Source organism: Lonchura striata, chromosome 1 (genome assembly GCF_046129695.1).
Source record: "Lonchura striata isolate bLonStr1 chromosome 1, bLonStr1.mat, whole genome shotgun sequence".
In the NCBI taxonomy this organism is placed as follows: Eukaryota; Metazoa; Chordata; class Aves; order Passeriformes; family Estrildidae; genus Lonchura; species Lonchura striata.
Genome location: NC_134603.1, coordinates 138,877,081 through 138,895,278, shown reverse-complemented (window position 1 = coordinate 138,895,278; position 18,198 = coordinate 138,877,081). Strand labels below are relative to the sequence as shown.

At 37.3% G+C, this 18,198-nt stretch overlaps 1 protein-coding gene across 3 annotated transcripts in view; it reads left to right on the top strand.

Moving 5' to 3' along the window:
- Positions 1 to 16,697, top strand: part of PIP4K2A (phosphatidylinositol-5-phosphate 4-kinase type 2 alpha) — a 109,758-nt gene extending 93,061 nt beyond the window's left edge. For 2 of the 3 annotated variants that reach the window (XM_021530384.3, XM_021530385.3), the window contains 4 exons: positions 5,299 to 5,412; positions 8,827 to 9,070; positions 10,197 to 10,300; positions 12,124 to 16,697. In XM_021530384.3, the coding sequence (XP_021386059.1) occupies positions 5,299 to 5,412; positions 8,827 to 9,070; positions 10,197 to 10,300; positions 12,124 to 12,204 (543 nt within the window). In that variant the 3' untranslated portion in view covers positions 12,205 to 16,697. The remainder of the gene's footprint in view (positions 1 to 5,298; positions 5,413 to 8,826; positions 9,071 to 10,196; positions 10,301 to 12,123) is intronic. The other variant, XM_077788506.1, reaches the window with a different exon arrangement.
- Positions 16,698 to 18,198: the final 1,501 nt, after the last annotated feature.

Genomic DNA, 18,198 nt, shown 5'->3' with positions numbered 1-18,198 from the left:
ATTGGAAGTTGTCACTAATCGTTAGCTTTGTGTTTATATATTACAACATATAGTAATTAACTGATTTCTGAGAGGAAAGTATAACCTGAGGAAGAAGGGCTTTAGTAGAGGAGCATAGGAACAAGATCACTCAGTCTTGACTCTGGTTCTTTTTTACTTTTGGTGTCACAATGTAAAACATTATCCAAGGTAGATCATTCCAAAATCTAAGCTATTTTTTTCTGTTGTTTTAGAATTACTAATGCCAGAACATTTTTTGTACTTATCTTTTATTAGTGATTTCAGTCCACTTCATGTGCTGATCTTGTGAAGTGTCTGACATTTATCTGTGAAATTAATCTAAACATTGCAATGTACAGAGATTATAGCTTTCAAAACATCACACTCCAAAGACAGGGAAAGACATTCAGGGGTTTGATTTCAGCATTTAGCTTTCTCATGACACCAACCTCACTACAGTTTTTCAAAACAAATCACTAATTAGCCTTTGTTTGGTTTTGAGGGGTGGGGGTGTTTTGGTTTGTTTTGGTTTTGGAGTCTGCTTTTAATTTGTTAAAGGAATTTTAAAAGTAACAGGGGAATTTTGTGTTGCATTGTATATGTTGCATGTTCATTTTGCAGCAGGAAGACATTAATGCTGGGGATAATTCTGGATGCATTTCCTTGAGCATTGAAAAGACAGTTTCTATTTTGGTACAAGCCTGAGTACTTAACCCTTCTACAGCATCCTGCACAATTCTTTTTTTTACTACTGACTAAAGTCATTCCAATTTTTCCCCTCAAACACTATTTTGGGGTTACAGCTCTATTTCTATTGCCTTTTACAGATATATGATGTCAAGTTAAGCTGCAGAATCTTTGTATAGGAACCCCTGTTTAGGGCAAGGCAATTTGTACAACAAAAGTTTGGACCCAGCTCACAGAACGATTGGAGGCAAGAAACTGCATAATTCTAAAGGAAGCTATTCTTCCCTCTTGTAGATCTAGTGACTCCAGAGTTTTGATTCAATTCAAAATTACCTGTTCGAAATTATTGCAAACTATATTTAGTATTATAGCCCTTTTTTCCCCAAACACTGCCTTCCAGTACTTAAAAAAATCAAGGTATATGTGGGCCATTTGCTGTTAAAAAATATCCAGGGTGTGGACCTTCAATCTTGGCAGATGTTTTACATGATTTTCAAAAGTTATGAGTTGTAAGCCAAATTTTTCCATGATTAGCTGTGTGAATAATGTGACTTGTGGCTAGTTCCAGAGAAAAAATAAGGCTGCTATGCAACATTTCTCCTAAAACCTAAATCTTGTCATTGTTAGATAATTAGAAATTGCTGCCAAGTCATGAGGACAATTAGTCTTTCTTCCTTTTTCAGTCACTTATTTGGAAACTTACCTGACCTACAGCTGTTTTAGCAAGCTGCTTCCAAAATGCCAGCATTAATGTTAGCTATGACCATTAATTTGATGTCATGATGCATACAAAATCCCTTTGGGGGTAACAAAATTGCTAATATTCATTTCAACTCATTAGGATAGGATGCTGAATTGAGATGTCCTAAGAAGTATACAAAAGCTGTTACCATGTTCATCTAGAAAATAAAACTTCCCCTGGTTCTTACATTCCAAGTTTTTTTTAATTCAAAACAGTATCAGCTCTTACACTATACTTTTATTTTGAATGAGGCTTTACACATTCCGTCATCTTAGTTACTAAGAAATCTTTATTGATTTTTTTAGCCTTTCAAAGGCAGTGAAATCTTCCTGCCATTAAAATTCTCTGTGACCATGGCAAACCTTGGAATGCAAACCTGAAGTGTGCTGATAACATGCTTTTTTAATAAATAGATGTTATATATTTGTAAAATCTGTTGTGCCTTTCTTGCATATTTAAGTAGGAGATTAAAAACAGTGGAGGTGGTTCAGAAAGAAAATCTATTATTAATTTAATGGAAGTAGTTAGATGCTCATCTCCTGTGCAGCTCTTAAAATATTTAGTTCTTTAATGACAGTAATATGTTCATTATAATGAATTACATTCTAGGAGAATCATTTTCCAACAACGATTTTGCTTCATTGGAAATATTTGAGACATCATAAAAAATTAACTATATCAATTATTTCATTAAAGCAAAGCTTCAATTTTTTTTCAATCAGATAATGTTCTAAACTGCCACAATGTGATTCTATTTGTGTTTATTTCAGCATGTAAGAAATGAACATAGTGGGATTTTTCAACATGAATGAATGTGTTATTAATTTGGCATAACTACAAGAGCCCCTCCTAGCTGAATATTTCATAGGTTTTGATTCTTAGATTCACAAATCAATTTTAAGACAAATTTCAATTAAAGTACTACTAGAATCACTTCTACCAATGGCTGTCATTAGTAATATGTAGGACTACAACAGTATCCTAGGGCTATTCAGCTTCAAATAAATAGGGAGAATAATATTGCCTACTACAAAAAGAAAAAAAAATAAAATAAAATAAAAAGAAAAAAAAGCTTTGTCTAGTAACATCTAGAAAGAAGAGGGAAGAGAATAGGCTGGGAGGCTGGGAGGCATCATGCAAATAATGTAGTGAGGGCAGCCACTGGGATAGAGCTTTTTAGCTTCAGTTGCTTTTAACTTACATGGTTCTACACTTGCCAGGTCTTTACAACTATGGGTATTTGGGTGAATAAAAATTACCTCAGATAAATATTGTCAGAGGGATGATGGTGGACTGGGGGAACCTGCATACAAGGCAGTGAAGAGTGGCTTTGTAGGAGTGCTGACTCGCTGCCCAGAATGTCCTTGGGAGTGCCCCTTGGGGATTGTGATGACAGGCAAGAACTGCAGCAGTGTCAGCTTTGCTAGCCCGTTTCTGTTAGAAACAGGTTAGGGACAAGGTTAAAGTGAAGTATGGCACTTGCAGAGCTGGTTTTCCAGTGCTAGCATCTTCCAAAGAAGACAAAGCTTGTAATTTTAGTTTATTTTTACCACCAGAGGACTGTCCTCGGTGGGAGGCAGCTTCCCCTCACAGCCCTGCCGGTGTCACTGGGGCTGTGCTCTGCGGGAAGCCTGCGGCAGAGCCTAGAGGCAAACAAGCATCTCAGCATCTTAACCACAAGCACATCCTCCCTCTGTGCTCACCCTCCTGCTTTAAACAGCACTAATGGGGGGGGGAGGGGGTTCTGTGTTAATGGGTTTGTTTCACTTTAACCTCTGCCTAATTTAATCAATAACTTGGATATACTAGGTGGAAAAATAATCTGGGGATTTTTTTTTTTAAGTCATTTTGGGCTAAAAATGAAGGAAGCTTGGTTTCCTGCATTCTTTTCATTATTGCTTCATCTTAAATTATTTCATCCAAATCGCCTCTCCATTCTTAAGCATCCCACACACTGGATTCCATCCTCCAGTGTTGGCAACATCCCTGGATCCACAGTCCCGCCTCTGTGGAATTAGCCCTGTCCATGGGACACTCTGCTCAATTAAGTATGGTAATCTCTACAGCTGTTAGCCTGGAAAGCTTATCTGATGTTACCCCTGCTTGTTTTCGTCCTAAACCTCTTACTGAGTAGTCCAGAAAGAAAATCAATACATACTGTGCAGTCATATTGTGGTAAACAATTCATTGTGAGCTTCAAAAAGTGTCCAGCAATGTTTTTGAGTAAAGCAGGAGAGCACTGCTGAACGACTCCTCCTTGGAAGCGGAGTCTGGGACGGATGAATGCTTATAGCTCCATCTCAGCTGCTTGGGTGTTTGCTTATTTTTTTTAATATAAATAGATTATTGCTATTAGAGGGTATTTTAATGTATCAGAATGTTCTAGATGCTAGACAATAATAATTCAGAGCAGCCAGACTATGACATTATTTTTTTCAAACATCCTAGGTATCAGGATGCCATGGATTTATTAATTGATTTGTAATTGTTATGATGTTACAATGTAACTGTTGCAATTTTGCATGTGGTTTTGAGCAGTTATTGGAAGAAAAGGATCACTTTTCTAAACAAAAGTAGCATTGTGGGATCTCAAGGAATTGGCAAATTTCAGATCCAAAAAATTAATTTAGACAGTTGAAGAGCTGAGTATTTTGGCTACCCCAGTGCACACAGGCCAATGAAAGAAAAAGAACTTTTGGCCATTGTGAAGATCTATGAGGGCCTTTGGGAGTCTGCTGTGGTGCTCACATTTTAATGCTTTCCAAGATACACGTATTGGAGTAGAGGAAAGAAGCTCTCAGGTTCTTTTCCTTGCTGTGTCATAGGAAGAAAATAAACTTTATGAAAAATGCCATCTCCAGTAAGATTATAAGCAATGTCTGACTACTTAAACTTATGGAGGATGTTCCTGTAGGCTGATGTTAGCTGCCTTTTATTCCTAGCAGAAGGACTTTCAGATTAAGGGGAAATTATTTTATTCAGGGTACTCATTAGTTCTTGGCCATTGACTGTTCATAGGAATTGAAGCACTGGTTGTTCTGTAACATTTTCTTTGTAAAGGAAACCTGTTCTTCCATACTATTGATTAAAAGTAGGGCAGAGAGAAAGGCTGTTCATTGCTCTTAATGGGCCAATTTTTTAATTTTGGAGGAGTTAGTATTACTTCCAGCTTGCTTGACCAAATGTCCTGAAGGAACTGCTCTTTTGTTTATCAGTTTGCTAGGGCTTTTTGAGTAAACTTCCAGTCACTGCCCATTGAAAACAGACCCCATTTGAGGTGTTGCAAATCACTTCATGAGGGAGTTGAAGATGAAGGTAATCAAGTTGCTCCAACATCAAGAATATTAATTTAATTACATATTGAAGAGGCAGTGGTCTTCTCTGGCATTTGCTACTTTTAAGCAGAATTTCATGACTCAATATTCATTTGATGCTTTCCAATGATTATTTGGTATTAGGCACTTGAAAACATTCTCAGTAGTTGTGCAAATGCAATCCTGTCTAGCATCCTCTGTCGGACCTGATGCAGGCCCTTTGTTATCAGGGTTAGATTGTTTTAACTTCACTTACTGCCAGTCGCTTTGAGAAGTGACATCTTGGAAGAAGCTCGATGCAAATCAGTGTTCAGTGCAAATCTGGTACTGAGTGGAGATTTTGTCCTTGGTGCATTTGCTGCCAAGTTAACACATACCTTTTAGGCTGTTTCCAGGAGGGGTAAGGTGAGCAAAGAGCTCTGTGGGTGCAGTTATGGAGGGCTGTGTGCCATGGAGGAGAGGCAGCTCAGGGGTGCCTTCTCAGGCACAGGGCCAACAGCTTCACCACACTCCTCTTTACAATCCTGCTCTTACAGGAATTTTGGTTTGTTTTAGGCCAAAGAGCTGCCGACGTTCAAAGACAATGATTTTATTAATGATGGCCAAAAGATTCATATTGATGAGAATAACAAAAAGATGTTCCTTGAGAAACTCAAGAAAGATGTTGAGGTAAGAATGTGCATGTTCAGTTACAAGTGATTAAAATGTGTGGCAAATTATGGATATCCCAGGAAATCATACCTGTAATTCATTAATAAAAGCTCTTGTTTATAAAACTGTAAACACTGACTGTTTTAAATGAAACACAATTTAAACTTTCAGGAGTTGATCACTGCTTTGCTGATGTGATAAATGGCTTGCTGCCATAGCTGGTTGCCATACATTGTTCCTGCCTTGATGATGTGATGTTAAAATGATGGTACTGCTTAGTACTTAAATGCTTTACAAGCCTAGTGCTTCCAAATGCCCCTGAGAGAGAGGTGAGTATTGTAGCTGTATTTTACAGGTGGAGGTCCACCAGAGCTAAGGCCAAATAAGAACTGTAGTCCATAACAGAGATGGGGCATCTCCCCTGCTCACAGCTGTTCAGGCCCTCTTTGTTTCATATTAGAAATCCAGTTTTAAATCATTCATATCACAACAGTAGAGTACTTCAGCAATCTAAATACAGCAATTGGATTCTCATTATCTTAATGTAGTCTTTCATATAAATTTGTACTTTACTTGGCTGAATATAGTATATACTTGAAAGAAAAGTGTTAATGTATGAATTTAATTAAATATTTTTACTGGTTTTGTTCATATAATAAATATCAGACTAACTTGTTCACACAACTTGCCTTTAGTTTGCATAATTTAAAATATTTTTCCTAAACACAGTATTTTGCAGCTTTATACTCAAAAACTAAAATCTGTTTTCAAGTAAAAAGGCAGATTTGGAAGAGACTTTGTAGCAAAATGTGTCTGTGACTTAATAAGACTTTCAGCGATTTATATCAAAAGAGCTCTGTGAATTGACTTTCCAAATTCTTCAGGTTTTATCTCATTAGCTGTACATAACAAAATACTGTTACTTTAGAATTTACCCAGTAATTTGCTTCTGAGGAAATTCTGAGGAAATCATAATAACAATGGAAAATTTATGGTGGTGAGGACGATGAAAACATAAATACTTTGTGAAATATCAGTGTGTGTTTATTTTATACTTAAAATATTGTGCTCTACTGATGTCACAGCTCTAGAGATAAATTTTTTTGAGTTAAAATTTTATGCTCTTTTAACATGTACTGCTGTTGCTGACTACTGCTTTTACAGCAAGTAGGTTGCAGATAATATCTTGAGTGTGTGGAAGAAATGTGTAAGATACTTTCTTACCCTGAAAAGTAGATTGTGTATGATCTATATCATTTACCATACTGGGAATATAATGGCAGATTCCAGATAATTACTTGAGAGGTTGCTTTTATGGGTTTGAAGTTTATACAGAGAAATGTTTAATATCCATGTAAACCACTAGTGTGAAGCGATCTGGCTCCTGATTTTGACAATGGCAAGCTATTCTTTAACCTTGTTTTTCTTTTGTTGGTTCTTTTTGCTCTTATTAGGTAACTGATGGACACACTTTGTAACCAATGTGTAAAAGCTCACATTGCACTACAATGAAAATAAATGCACAACACTTAGTATATTATTATCTTACCAGACAGTATTTATAGTTAAACATATCATGAAGTACTAGTCTGAACTATATAGCTTTATATCTGTTCTTGGGTTTTGTTAAGCTTTGTTTCTATATTTCTTTCTTAATCAAGTCCTATGTCCCCTTCCTGTGTTCAAACACAAGTTATTATTGCTCTTTTGATGTTTCTTTGTCTATTTTCCCATCTCCTTATTCCATTGCGGGTATCCTGAGAAAAACTACTAATTTTTTTCCATTTAAAATCAGATTTTTTTTCCTTATGCTGATCTCCCTAAACCTTCTTGTTGTTAGCAGCAGCACACTTTTTTCCAAGAGCCATTCTCTTCTAATTTGTAGCTCACTGTTTTTTTCCCAAGTCTCCATTCTCTTTCATTCTGTTCTGTATTATTATTGGTAGATTTTTTTTTCCCTTTGTATTTACCAAGTAGTGAATAATGTGCCTGGAGTTCTTCCACCTATTGCCTGCCTTTGGCCAGTCTCATTTGTTTGTCTTGTATATTGTTGTGCATCATCTCTTCAAACTTAGATCCCTTCCAGTCTTGTGAGAGTCTATTGTTTTATCATGTTGAAATAAATTATACTGAAATTATTAAAAAGCAGATTATTCTTCTTAAAATCTCCTCTCAATCTCACAATAATTCTTCTAGCACTTGCATTTACAGTTATGTCCAGCTCATCTCTTTTCTCAGAATCAGATTTTGACAAACTGGAGTTTCTCATTACCTAGTATTTTATCTTTTTCATCCCAATAACTCTCTCTGTGCCAAAGTCTAGCTCAAATGCCTTCTTCCCTGGTCTGGTCTAACTTCCTTTTTATAAACACTTAACGTTTCTAAAAACTGAAGCAATTTTTATTTTCAGCCACTTTCTCTGCATACCACAAGCATGGGTTTCACAAGTTTGAAATCACAGTATTGGTTTTAATCTGCAGCACAGCTCTGTCCTGCCTATCCTTGACCCCCTTGAGCTGTTTATCCCATTTTCCTGCTTTTATACCTTCATTATTTCCATATTCCTCTTTCTGCCTTATCCTGTTCTCCTCAACTAAAATAACTCTGTCTGTACATCTTCCAATTTCCTAAAATCTTCCATCCTTATTCTTTATTCAAAACCACCCTTTCATTCACATACGTGTTTTACTTTTGTGATGTAAATCATGAGGCTGTCACTGTGAAGAGAATACAACATTATTTCATGTCTTCAGGGTGTAAAACTTCACAGCTTTCCACTGCAAGAATATTTGAACATTTTTTCATGATTCTTTAACAAGACTTAAAAGGGATTGAGAGGGTGAGTTCAGCACCAGATCATAGCATGCTCTACACCTGATAGCACAGAGGCTGCTTTGGTCACTGAGCAGTGACAGAGCAGTCCCCACCTCAAGTGCTGTGTGTGGTCTTGGGCACCACAGCATAAGGAAGCTGTCCAAAGGAGGGCACAGAGGATGGTGCCGCAGCAGGAAGCCTGAAGAGTTCAAGAAGCATTTGGTTGATATTCTCAGGCACATGGTGTGACTCTTGGGAGTGTTTCTGTACAGCAGGGCCAAGAGTTGCACTTGATGATCCTTGGGGGTCACTTCCAACTCAGGCTATTCTATGAATCTAATTTGTGTCGGCTTGCAAGCACACTGCTCGTCACTACTCACAGATTTTTTTCCCAAAAGGCTTTTGGAAGAGTGGGCTACAGAATAAGTTTCAAGTAATTTGTGTGCTGCTAATACATTTTAGTAAAATTAGGTATTTGTTTGCCAGCTTTATCATTTAATCTTACCTTTTGCTCTCTCAGAAGTGCCTTAGAAATTTTTCTCAACTGGTGATACCTTTTTGTAAGAGGAGCTTATGTTTTTCAGCAATATTGACAGACTGCTTATTATCGCTTTCTAGTTCCTTGCTCAGTTAAAACTCATGGACTACAGCTTGCTGGTTGGAATTCATGATGTTGAAAGAGCTGAACAGGAAGAAATAGAGTGTGAAGAGAATGATGGAGAAGAAGAAGGTGAAAGTGATGGGACCCACCCCATTGGAACCCCTCCAGACAGTCCAGGAAATACATTGAACAGCTCACTGCCTTTGGCTCCAGGGGAATTTGATCCAGCTATTGATGTTTATGGAATAAAATCCCATGAAAGTAAGCAGTAAGAAATGTTTTTATGTTAAAGTGGTTCAATTCTTGCATCAGAATTCTGAAACCCTCACAACCATGTAAAGGTAAATATAAACTGAAAAACAGAAGTTTGCTCTCTGGAAAAGGAAATTTGCTCTTTGGCAGCAGAAAGGAGAAGATTTCTATAATGCTTAGCTATTCTTGTTCACCAGTTCTTCAGCAGTTAATTCATGGGGTTTTCATCCTTTTCAGGAAGTCTAGTATCTATAATTGGTCTTTTCAGGCTGATAACACTGTTAAACACAGTCTAAAAAGAATGAGAAAAGCAGCATTCCAAGTTATATTTCAATTTTTGGTTGCTTTTTGAAAATTCATGCATTCATACCCGATTTCTGTGTTGTAGCTAAGAAAGTCATCATAAGGAGCATGTAAGAAGCCTGAAACTGAGTTTAATGTTGGTGTGTAAAATTAAGTGTAACTGGGTACCTGTGTCTATTCAATACAGGGAAGTTACCTTTTCTTTTTGTTTATAAATACTGACATGGAAAAATGCATGGTTTTATTCATAAAGAAAATATGATCTTAAGTGCATCAAAGGAAGTTTATGTTAGATATCAGGAAAAAGTTCTTCACTGAAAGTTTTATTGGACACTGGAATCATCTGCCTAGGGACGTGGTGGAGTTACCATCCCTGGACATGTTTTAAAAAAAGACTGGATGTTGCACTCAGTGCCATGTTTCAGTTGATGAGGAGGTGTTAGGTCATAGGTTGGGCTTGATCTCAAAGGTCTTTTCAAGCCTACTTCATTCTTTAATTCTCTTTGTTGACTCAGAAGCATTACCTTTCATATCAAGCTTCATAGTGTTTCCACGAAGATGAAATCCACATTACCTTAACTGAGCAATAATTCCTATTTCTGTATGCTAGTTTTTTATTGTACAGTCATTTAGAGGATTTTGCATTATATATGAGTGCAGTTAAACTCTGAATTAAGGACAGCTTGAGCTTGTGTTTTTTACACATCTTGATTATGACTGACGCTGACCTGTCTTAGCTGCTGATTGAGTCATACCAAGTCTCCTTTGTTAGAAGGAGGACTCGTTGTTAGGATGTGTCAGAAGTCCTTACTGCCCTGCTTGCTGTTGGCAGATGCTCCCAGGAAGGAGGTGTACTTCATGGCCATTATTGACATTCTTACTCATTATGATGCAAAAAAGAAAGCTGCCCATGCTGCAAAGACAGTAAAGCATGGGGTAAGTATCTGGGTTGGTTTCTTCCTCTTACTCCGTTTATATTCATGCATTTTTGTGTAGTGCCCTGATACTGGACAGTTCAGTAAAGCTAGGGAAAGGGGAAATAAATCAGAACTTTCTTCAATTCTTTTCAAGTTTAATGTTCAATAAAAATTTATGGAGTAGCTGCTACACATTACATACTGAGAGTGGAACTCCTTTTTCAGCTGTGTGCACAGCTTTCTCACCCACAAAGAACTCTAGTGAGATGCTTTTTAAGACTTTGTCCTAAATTTGTGAGATGCACCTTATTCTTGCTAACAAAGCTGTTCACCACTCTATGAAAGCTGTCTTGAATCCAATTTCAGATGCAGGGCCCTAATGATGGTTTCATTGTTTGGTTCAGCCTGCTGAAAGTTAGTTCTTCAGCATATCACATGGCTCACCCTAGAAGACTTCTTCAGAAAAAAAGTACAATTTACAAAATTAGGCATAAAAATAGCATTTACATATTAAATACTCAGAGGTTGTTCAGGGAAGGCTTCTTCTTGATTGTCATTATTTAATTTTGACTGAAATTGCTGCTGAGCAGTAGACACTAAAGAACCGTGGTGAAACAGCCCAGTCTTCCAGATTAATGACTTATGTCTACTGTTATCACTCCTGTGGTGATTTAATGTTCAAATTTCATAAACTTCTTAAAAAGAGCATATTCATTCATGAGGCTTAAATCCCTCCTGTGTCTAAGTAGCTGAAGGGTCAGGGCATTGTGAGAAATTTTAGGCAAAGGGCTCTGGGCTTTTTAGTTACAGTAGAGAATGATGTGACCTGCAAAGGCCTATAGGAGGTATTTTTTTGTCTCTCTAAAGCAATGCTCTCATTACTCTCTGCTTTCTGGGCAGCTGAAAGTTGATGCAGACCATATGCAGCCATTATCTGGCAGTTATTACTGAACGTTGAAAATAGCAGACTTTAAAAGCTCACACTTCTGGCTTAAATAACAGATAGAAATATGTTGTGTGTAACAGCTATGATTATTGAAGCTGATTGTGATTAGAATTTATTACAGAACATTAATTTCATACATTCATTTTATTTCTCTGTCTCCATTCTGAGCCACATGATACTGAAGTTCGTTCATTAATTGTATGCATGCAATTGTCCTCTTTTCTAAACAGGAAAAATAGAAATAAAAATGTGGGTAAGGCTCTGAAAAACTCAAGTAAAGATATGAATGAAATCATTACTTCATTGAAATAACAATCCTTGGTTTTAATCTGCAGCACAGCTCTGTCCTGCCTATCCTTGACCCCCTTGAGTTTATTCAGTGAGTCCAGATTTAAATGCATAAATGTTGAAAAAGTGTTACTTTTGCCATGTATTTCAAACCAGGCTATGTAGCATTCAGGTAACATACATGTTACACAACTGTTGACATGCCAGATATAAGTATGGCAATTCAGTCTTCTCTGTATGAAGGCACTGCTGCTCTAGAGACCAGAATCTGCTGGTGAATCAGTAGGTAGCATGGCTAATGTGCTGTAAAAATTCATATAGAAGACTGAAGTACAATGAAAATAAGAGAATCATAGAAAGTAAAAAGAAAATTTTTCAGAAATGGAAGATAGCTGTCACAGGAGTGAGTACTGATTATCAGTGTCCCTCTGTGAAGCCTAAAAAGGCACCAGTAAGATTCTGCTTGAGGGCCACAATTTACAGTTTGAGTTTCTAGTCTCTGGTTCTGAAAACTGCACATGAAATTTATTAACATCCTCAATGCCAAAAGCATCAAATAAAACCCTGGTTCTTCCTTCTTTCTTCTCTTGTCCCAATTCTCTTTATAGGCCGGTGCAGAAATTTCAACTGTTAATCCAGAACAGTATTCAAAGCGCTTCTTGGACTTTATTGCCAACATCTTGACGTAACCTATCATGTTACATAGGACAGACATGAGACCTGGGGACAGCAGCAGTGGCTACAAGTGTAGGGAAAAAAAGGAACTCAAGAGAAGCACTCATCTTACAGAAAGCAACCCCTTTGTTTACATCTGCTGGCAAAGATGACTGAAGTGGGGTGGAGTACTCGCTTTAACAGCTGCCTGATATTCCCAGCATAGTTCTAGCTATTTCTGACTCTTTTGTGTGTGCAAAAAAAAAAAAAAAAAGAAAAATTAAAATAATTTAAATAAATAGAACAGCTTACTCAGAGTGCACTGTGACAGTAATACTCTGATGCTACCAGCTGAAATGGAATAAATGAGCAAAGAGGTGTGGGGTGGGGGTGGGGAAGAGTAAATGCATGTTAAATCTACAATATTGATATCAAATTGTAAACTGTGGATCAGTTTATATTTTGAAAAAGATACATGACAGTATTCTTCATGATGATGATGGCGATAATAATGAAGACCTTACTGCGAATGTTACACTTACACCCTGCACACTGGCACTCCTTAAAAACAGCTGCAACAGCCCTTGTGCCGGAGGCTTTTCCCATTTGGTTCCTAGCAGTTGGGTTTTCTCCTTTTCTTTCCTCCCTCTCCTGTTTTTTGTCTTCTTTTTCAGCACATTGCATCAGGAAGTTCAGCCTCTCAGGCATCTGAGAGCTGGCATCTCTTACCTAACAAAGAGCTAACATAATTCATGCTATGTGTACATTTTTGCTATAGTAAACTTACGTTAAGGGAAAACTGCTTATTTCTTTTTGTTACCTGAGGTTTTCATTTGTTTTATATTCTGCAATATAGGAACTAATAATGTTACAAGTGTAAAAGTAGCTTATCTGAAGAAGCGCATGGTTTTGGGCAATAGTAGCTCCATCTTCTACCCATCCTGAAAGATGTGCACACTGATAGAAATTCCATTCCCTTGTAATTTACTGGGAATTTGAAGTTTAAATTGCTTATGTTGTACTGTTGAAATAGCGGTATTTTATTATAGATTATCCCTTGAAAAATGAACCCTGAATTTTACTGTTTACATTATTAGGAAAGCAGGGATATTTCTGAATTTCAGAGCCGTGTACAATATAAGACTTTTGAGTTTACATGTAAAGTTATTTTGCAGTACAAATGAAGTAATGTTTGTCATCTTCCAAGAGGTAATATGCAGTAGTGTACTAAAGTGAATGTCTCTCTCACCTCCATGTGGACTCTTTTACAATAAAATGCAAAAGGATATTTTGGAGGGAATTTTCCCAAGGTTGTCTTTCAGCATCAAAATGACCTGTCCTACCATTTATTCAATTTTGATTGTATAGTACATTGCCTGAAACTGTGCTGATCATGTTTAACTTGTTTAAAATTTTTAAACACTGTATTCCTTCTCCTCTTGTATTTTTCCCTGAAAGACTCCATGCTTGAAAGAGACAAATTTACATATGCTTAAAAGTTTATCTACTTATACACTGTGCTAAAGCTGTGCCTTTGAAATTTCTTTATTGAAATTGTTAGATTTTGTAGGCAACATAAGAGAAGTCAAACCTCCCTCTCATCATTTCTAACTGGGATCAGGAGTGCCAGCATGCCTTCTCCATAACCAGTGTCAGTGCTGCTCAGCCTGCAACTGTGCATAACCTGTGTTGTGGTTCACTTCAGAGGAGCCCCTGCAACAGCAACCCCTTAAATACACTTTCAGCGGCCAAAGGCAATACTGTCCCTGTTGCTGTGTACTAATTTTTCTTCCTTTCCCCAACCTTTCCCACAGGGTTTTTGTTACATTTGACTTAGTGATGTCTGCAGCACTGTAATGTATGTGTATACTTTTGTATTGTATGTATTTAAATAAGTTGGTACTGTGGCTTGATTTTTTTTTTTTTTTGTCCTCTCCCTAAACACCCTGATTGTCTACGTTCTCACCCAAGTTTCGTTTTCTGAAGCTTCTGAAGGTATGAGGCCACAGGGAGACCCTGGAATAAAAATAAGGTACTCAGAGTACGTATTTAATTGCGGCTAACGAGTGTACGTTTTTAGACCATTTTAGATATTTGCAGCAAAGCATTCTTTTTGTATGTGTAGCATTTTTGTCACTCACTCTTGTTCATAAACTGTTTATTTGGACAGGGCAAGGAAGACACATTATTATGTATGTTAGTGCTTAGATTACACTCCAAACATGAGCAAGGCTTTATAAAATAAAGCACTTTGATGACTCACTAGGTAAATCCTTTGTTCTTGTGTTTCACCTGTGGTTTTGATTGCTTACAGATGAATTTGGATGTTAAATGCCTGTATCACAAAGGAAAGAAGTAAGACAAAATTTAAACTTGAGATTTTTCACTAGATTTTAACATGCTTCTTACATGCTTACTTTAAGGGGCTTGAAACATTTAGTCTCTGGGGTTTTGGGCCAAGATTGGCTCTAAGAGTAAATACTGAGGTGTAATTGGCAAATCTGTGGACTAAATCCTAGTATTAATAACAAAACATCAAGATCATCCACAATAGTTAATTGATAGAAGGATTGGCAGAACTTTGCTGGCTGTGATTTTATGCTAAACCAATTATTTTAAAAGTATTTGGGAATAAGTCCAAACTTTCGTGGGAAGGAGGGAGGGATTTCTGTTCTAGAATTTCAAGACTTTGATTGTCGGGGCTTTCAGTGCATGATACAACCTGTGCTACATATTGTGGGCAAATGGCAGAAAAGTGTCTTTTTGTCTTTGTTCTGACTTAACGTTTAATTATTTTAATACATTTGTAACATTCTGGTTTTTTCAGTTTATTTCACAGATGTAGGAAAACAATATTTTCAGCAGTATTTGGTGTAAAATATATGACTGAATTAATGATAAAGTAGATATGCCCCAATGACAAGGTGGCTGAGGAACTATTCTCTTAAAAGTAGGTGAAATAGAGACTGGAGAGATTCAGCTTCTTAATTACTCATTTAATAATGTCTCTAGTAATCCAAGGTTGCACTTCACACAGCTTCTCCAGCTGCTGAGAGTTTAGTGTGAACATGGTACTCAAGGAATGCTGCTCAAATTACGTGGATCATTAGCAATGGTGGGCAGCAGGCAGCTGCAGGACCCTGTCTTTAGCAGAAGTGTGTACATGGCAATGTGTAAGAAAAGGTTATCTTTCCTGAAGGTAGTGATGATATTCCGTGTAGGAGATCCAGCTGGCTTATCCATGCAAGGACTGTAACAAAATAAATAAATTAAAAATTCTTGGAAACAATAATTTGCTATGTCAACTATATAACCTAAATTTATAATCTGAATTTCCAGCTCCCTCCCTTTTGCAACTAGTATTTCTTTTCCAAAGTAATACTAGTCCCTATATCAAGTGGGACTGTTGCATTCTGATACAAAGCCTGCCTTTATCCATGTCTGCTCTCTATATGTGCTGTCCATTTGGTTTCTCTCAAACTCATCTATTTAATAGGGGAAAAAATACAAAAATAGAGAGCAGTTAACTTAAAGGAGAAATCTGTTTCATCTCTGTCTGTCCTGATTTCTCTGTGTCAGGAGCTGTTTATGGCAATCAGCATATCCCTTACAATGCCAAGTGACAAAAGCCTTGTGTGTGAGACAGTTGATTTATTAAAACTGTTAAAAAACAGGTCTAGAGAGGACTTGAAGAGGTAATTATTGTTTGTCCTCGAGCAGTTCAGCTGTAAATAAACATTGGTGAAAATAGGGTTAATCTTTTCCAGGGAGCTACTTCCATGACTTCCCTGTGCTCTCTCTTCCCATGCCTCACTAGTTCTATCATTACAAAGATTGTTTTTCTAAAATCTTACCTGACTACATTACTATCCTTTAAGCTCATTAATATTTTTTCTCTCTACAGTGGACTCTAAGAACAGTTTATTCTCTTCCTCTTCCAGTTTCTCTTAATGTGATCTTGCCTCTATGTACTGAACAATGTAAATATTAGCTTTTGCACATTTTAAATTAAATATTCGCTCTCTTATGTAACAAAATTATCAAAATGGTTTGAGCAAAGCAGAATGGCCTATTCCATTTTCTGTAATGACTAATTAAAAAAAAAAAAGTTAAAATAGTGATTTTTGAATTTCTGTTTTGAGAATTTCTTAGCCATTCATTTACCATCTACTAAAACAATTGTCATAATTGCTGTTTGCACAAAGTGCAGTTTCAAAATGAGCACAGCTAATCCTTGGCTGTAGTTGTTGCTATAACTGTAATAAAATACTGCTTTTCTCTTTTCCCAAACTAAACAATACCATGATCTTAGCTGTTCTCATCCTATTCCCTTTTCACAGCTTCCTGTCTCATCTCTGTTAGTGATAATCAAATAAAATAATTATTTGGCCATAAGTATTAAGATACAAAAAATACTTCTTGCAAGGTGGCATAAATTCATTCTTACCCAGTACTCTGAATATTTGTAGGCATTTTAGTTATTGCCCAATACGGTTTGAGTTCATAAAAAGCTTTTACTTTGTTCCAACTCTATCTGATTAATTCATAGTGACTCATTTTATTTAGCAATGTGTAGCCTACTGGAATCAATGGTGTTTGTGTAGAAACCTTGTGTTTTGAAGAGGTTTAGCACTTCCACATAAGCCTGGAAGGTAATTTAACTCACTACATTTCTGCTATTTCACCTTGCCCAAGGCCAAAGCACTCTACTTCCTTTTCCGTTTTATCCATTTTTAAGTGGCTGCATAAAGCTATTTTGTTACAGGAATATCTCAGTCACTCTAATGTTTAGAGTGCATGTGTTGTACCAAGGCAGAGAGAAGGGCTTCAGTGCCTGGGCTGACAACAATTCTGGTTTGTCTTCCATCACCTGCAGATAACAGGGTCATGTTTGATTCCGTTTAAGAGAAGGTCCTGTGTTCCCAAGATGTGCTTGTTTATCCCAGCACCTTGGATTTGAGTGATACAAAAGAATCCTTTCTGCCAAATAGGTCTGATTAATTAGTGCCTACTTCAACCAGGCATGTAATGCTAAATTGAACTTTACACTCTGGGTCAGGTCCCTGTCTTCTTTAACACTGTAGAATTGCATAACAAAACAAGTAAGTCTTAGATAGAAATTTATTTGTACATCAGCTGCACCAAACACTTCATATTTTAGATGTTAAAATATCAAATTGTACTGTGCAATGATGATCAGCTCTTCATAGGGTAGACTGGAAAGAATCTGCTTTTAGTTAAGCAGTGATATGCATGCTTGCCTGCTTAGTACTGCTCTGCTGCTTCAGTCAGTAAAAGATCTGTGTGGAAGGAATTGCAGTGTTTGATCTGATTACACTGTGAAGTGCTCTGGAGCTGAAGTTTTCAAGTCATGTTTCACATGCCATAGGCTGCAGCATCTCTGTGCTGGGCTGCTCTTTCACCCCAGGATGCAGGAGAGTGGGGTGGCACTGAATCAGTTGAAAGAGAGAAAGCTGAGTGCATTTGTGGCCTTGAAACTGGACCCAGTAGTACAATGATGTTTTTGGAGGTCCTGGTCCGGAGGCAGAAAAACGTGTTTTCTGTACAACGGCTTCATGAGAGGAAAGTCCTGCTCATCAAACCTCATTTTCTTTTGTGACAAGGTAACCCAACTGGCTGATCAAGAGGAGCCAGTTGATGTAATGAGATTTTTGGATCTCAGTAAAGCTTTCAGTGCTGTCTCTCACAGAGTCCTTCTGCTATGTCCAGCTCACAGCTGGATAAACACATCATGTGATGGGTGAGCAGCTGGCTCATGGGTCAGGCACAAAGGGTTACAGTGAATGGAGTGACATCAGTCTGGTGACCTGTCACTAGTGGAGTTCCACAGGTTGCAGTAACAAGGGTTTAGGCTAAGAGGAGAGCACAAACCAAGAAACCTTTTCTGAAGTGGCAAGGAAGAGACAGTACTGAGGCTAGTAAGGAAATAAAGCTGAGAATAAGAAACAAAACACAAAGAAGCACCACTGGGTTTGGCATTATCTGCTTCTGCCCTGGGGTCAGGGAGG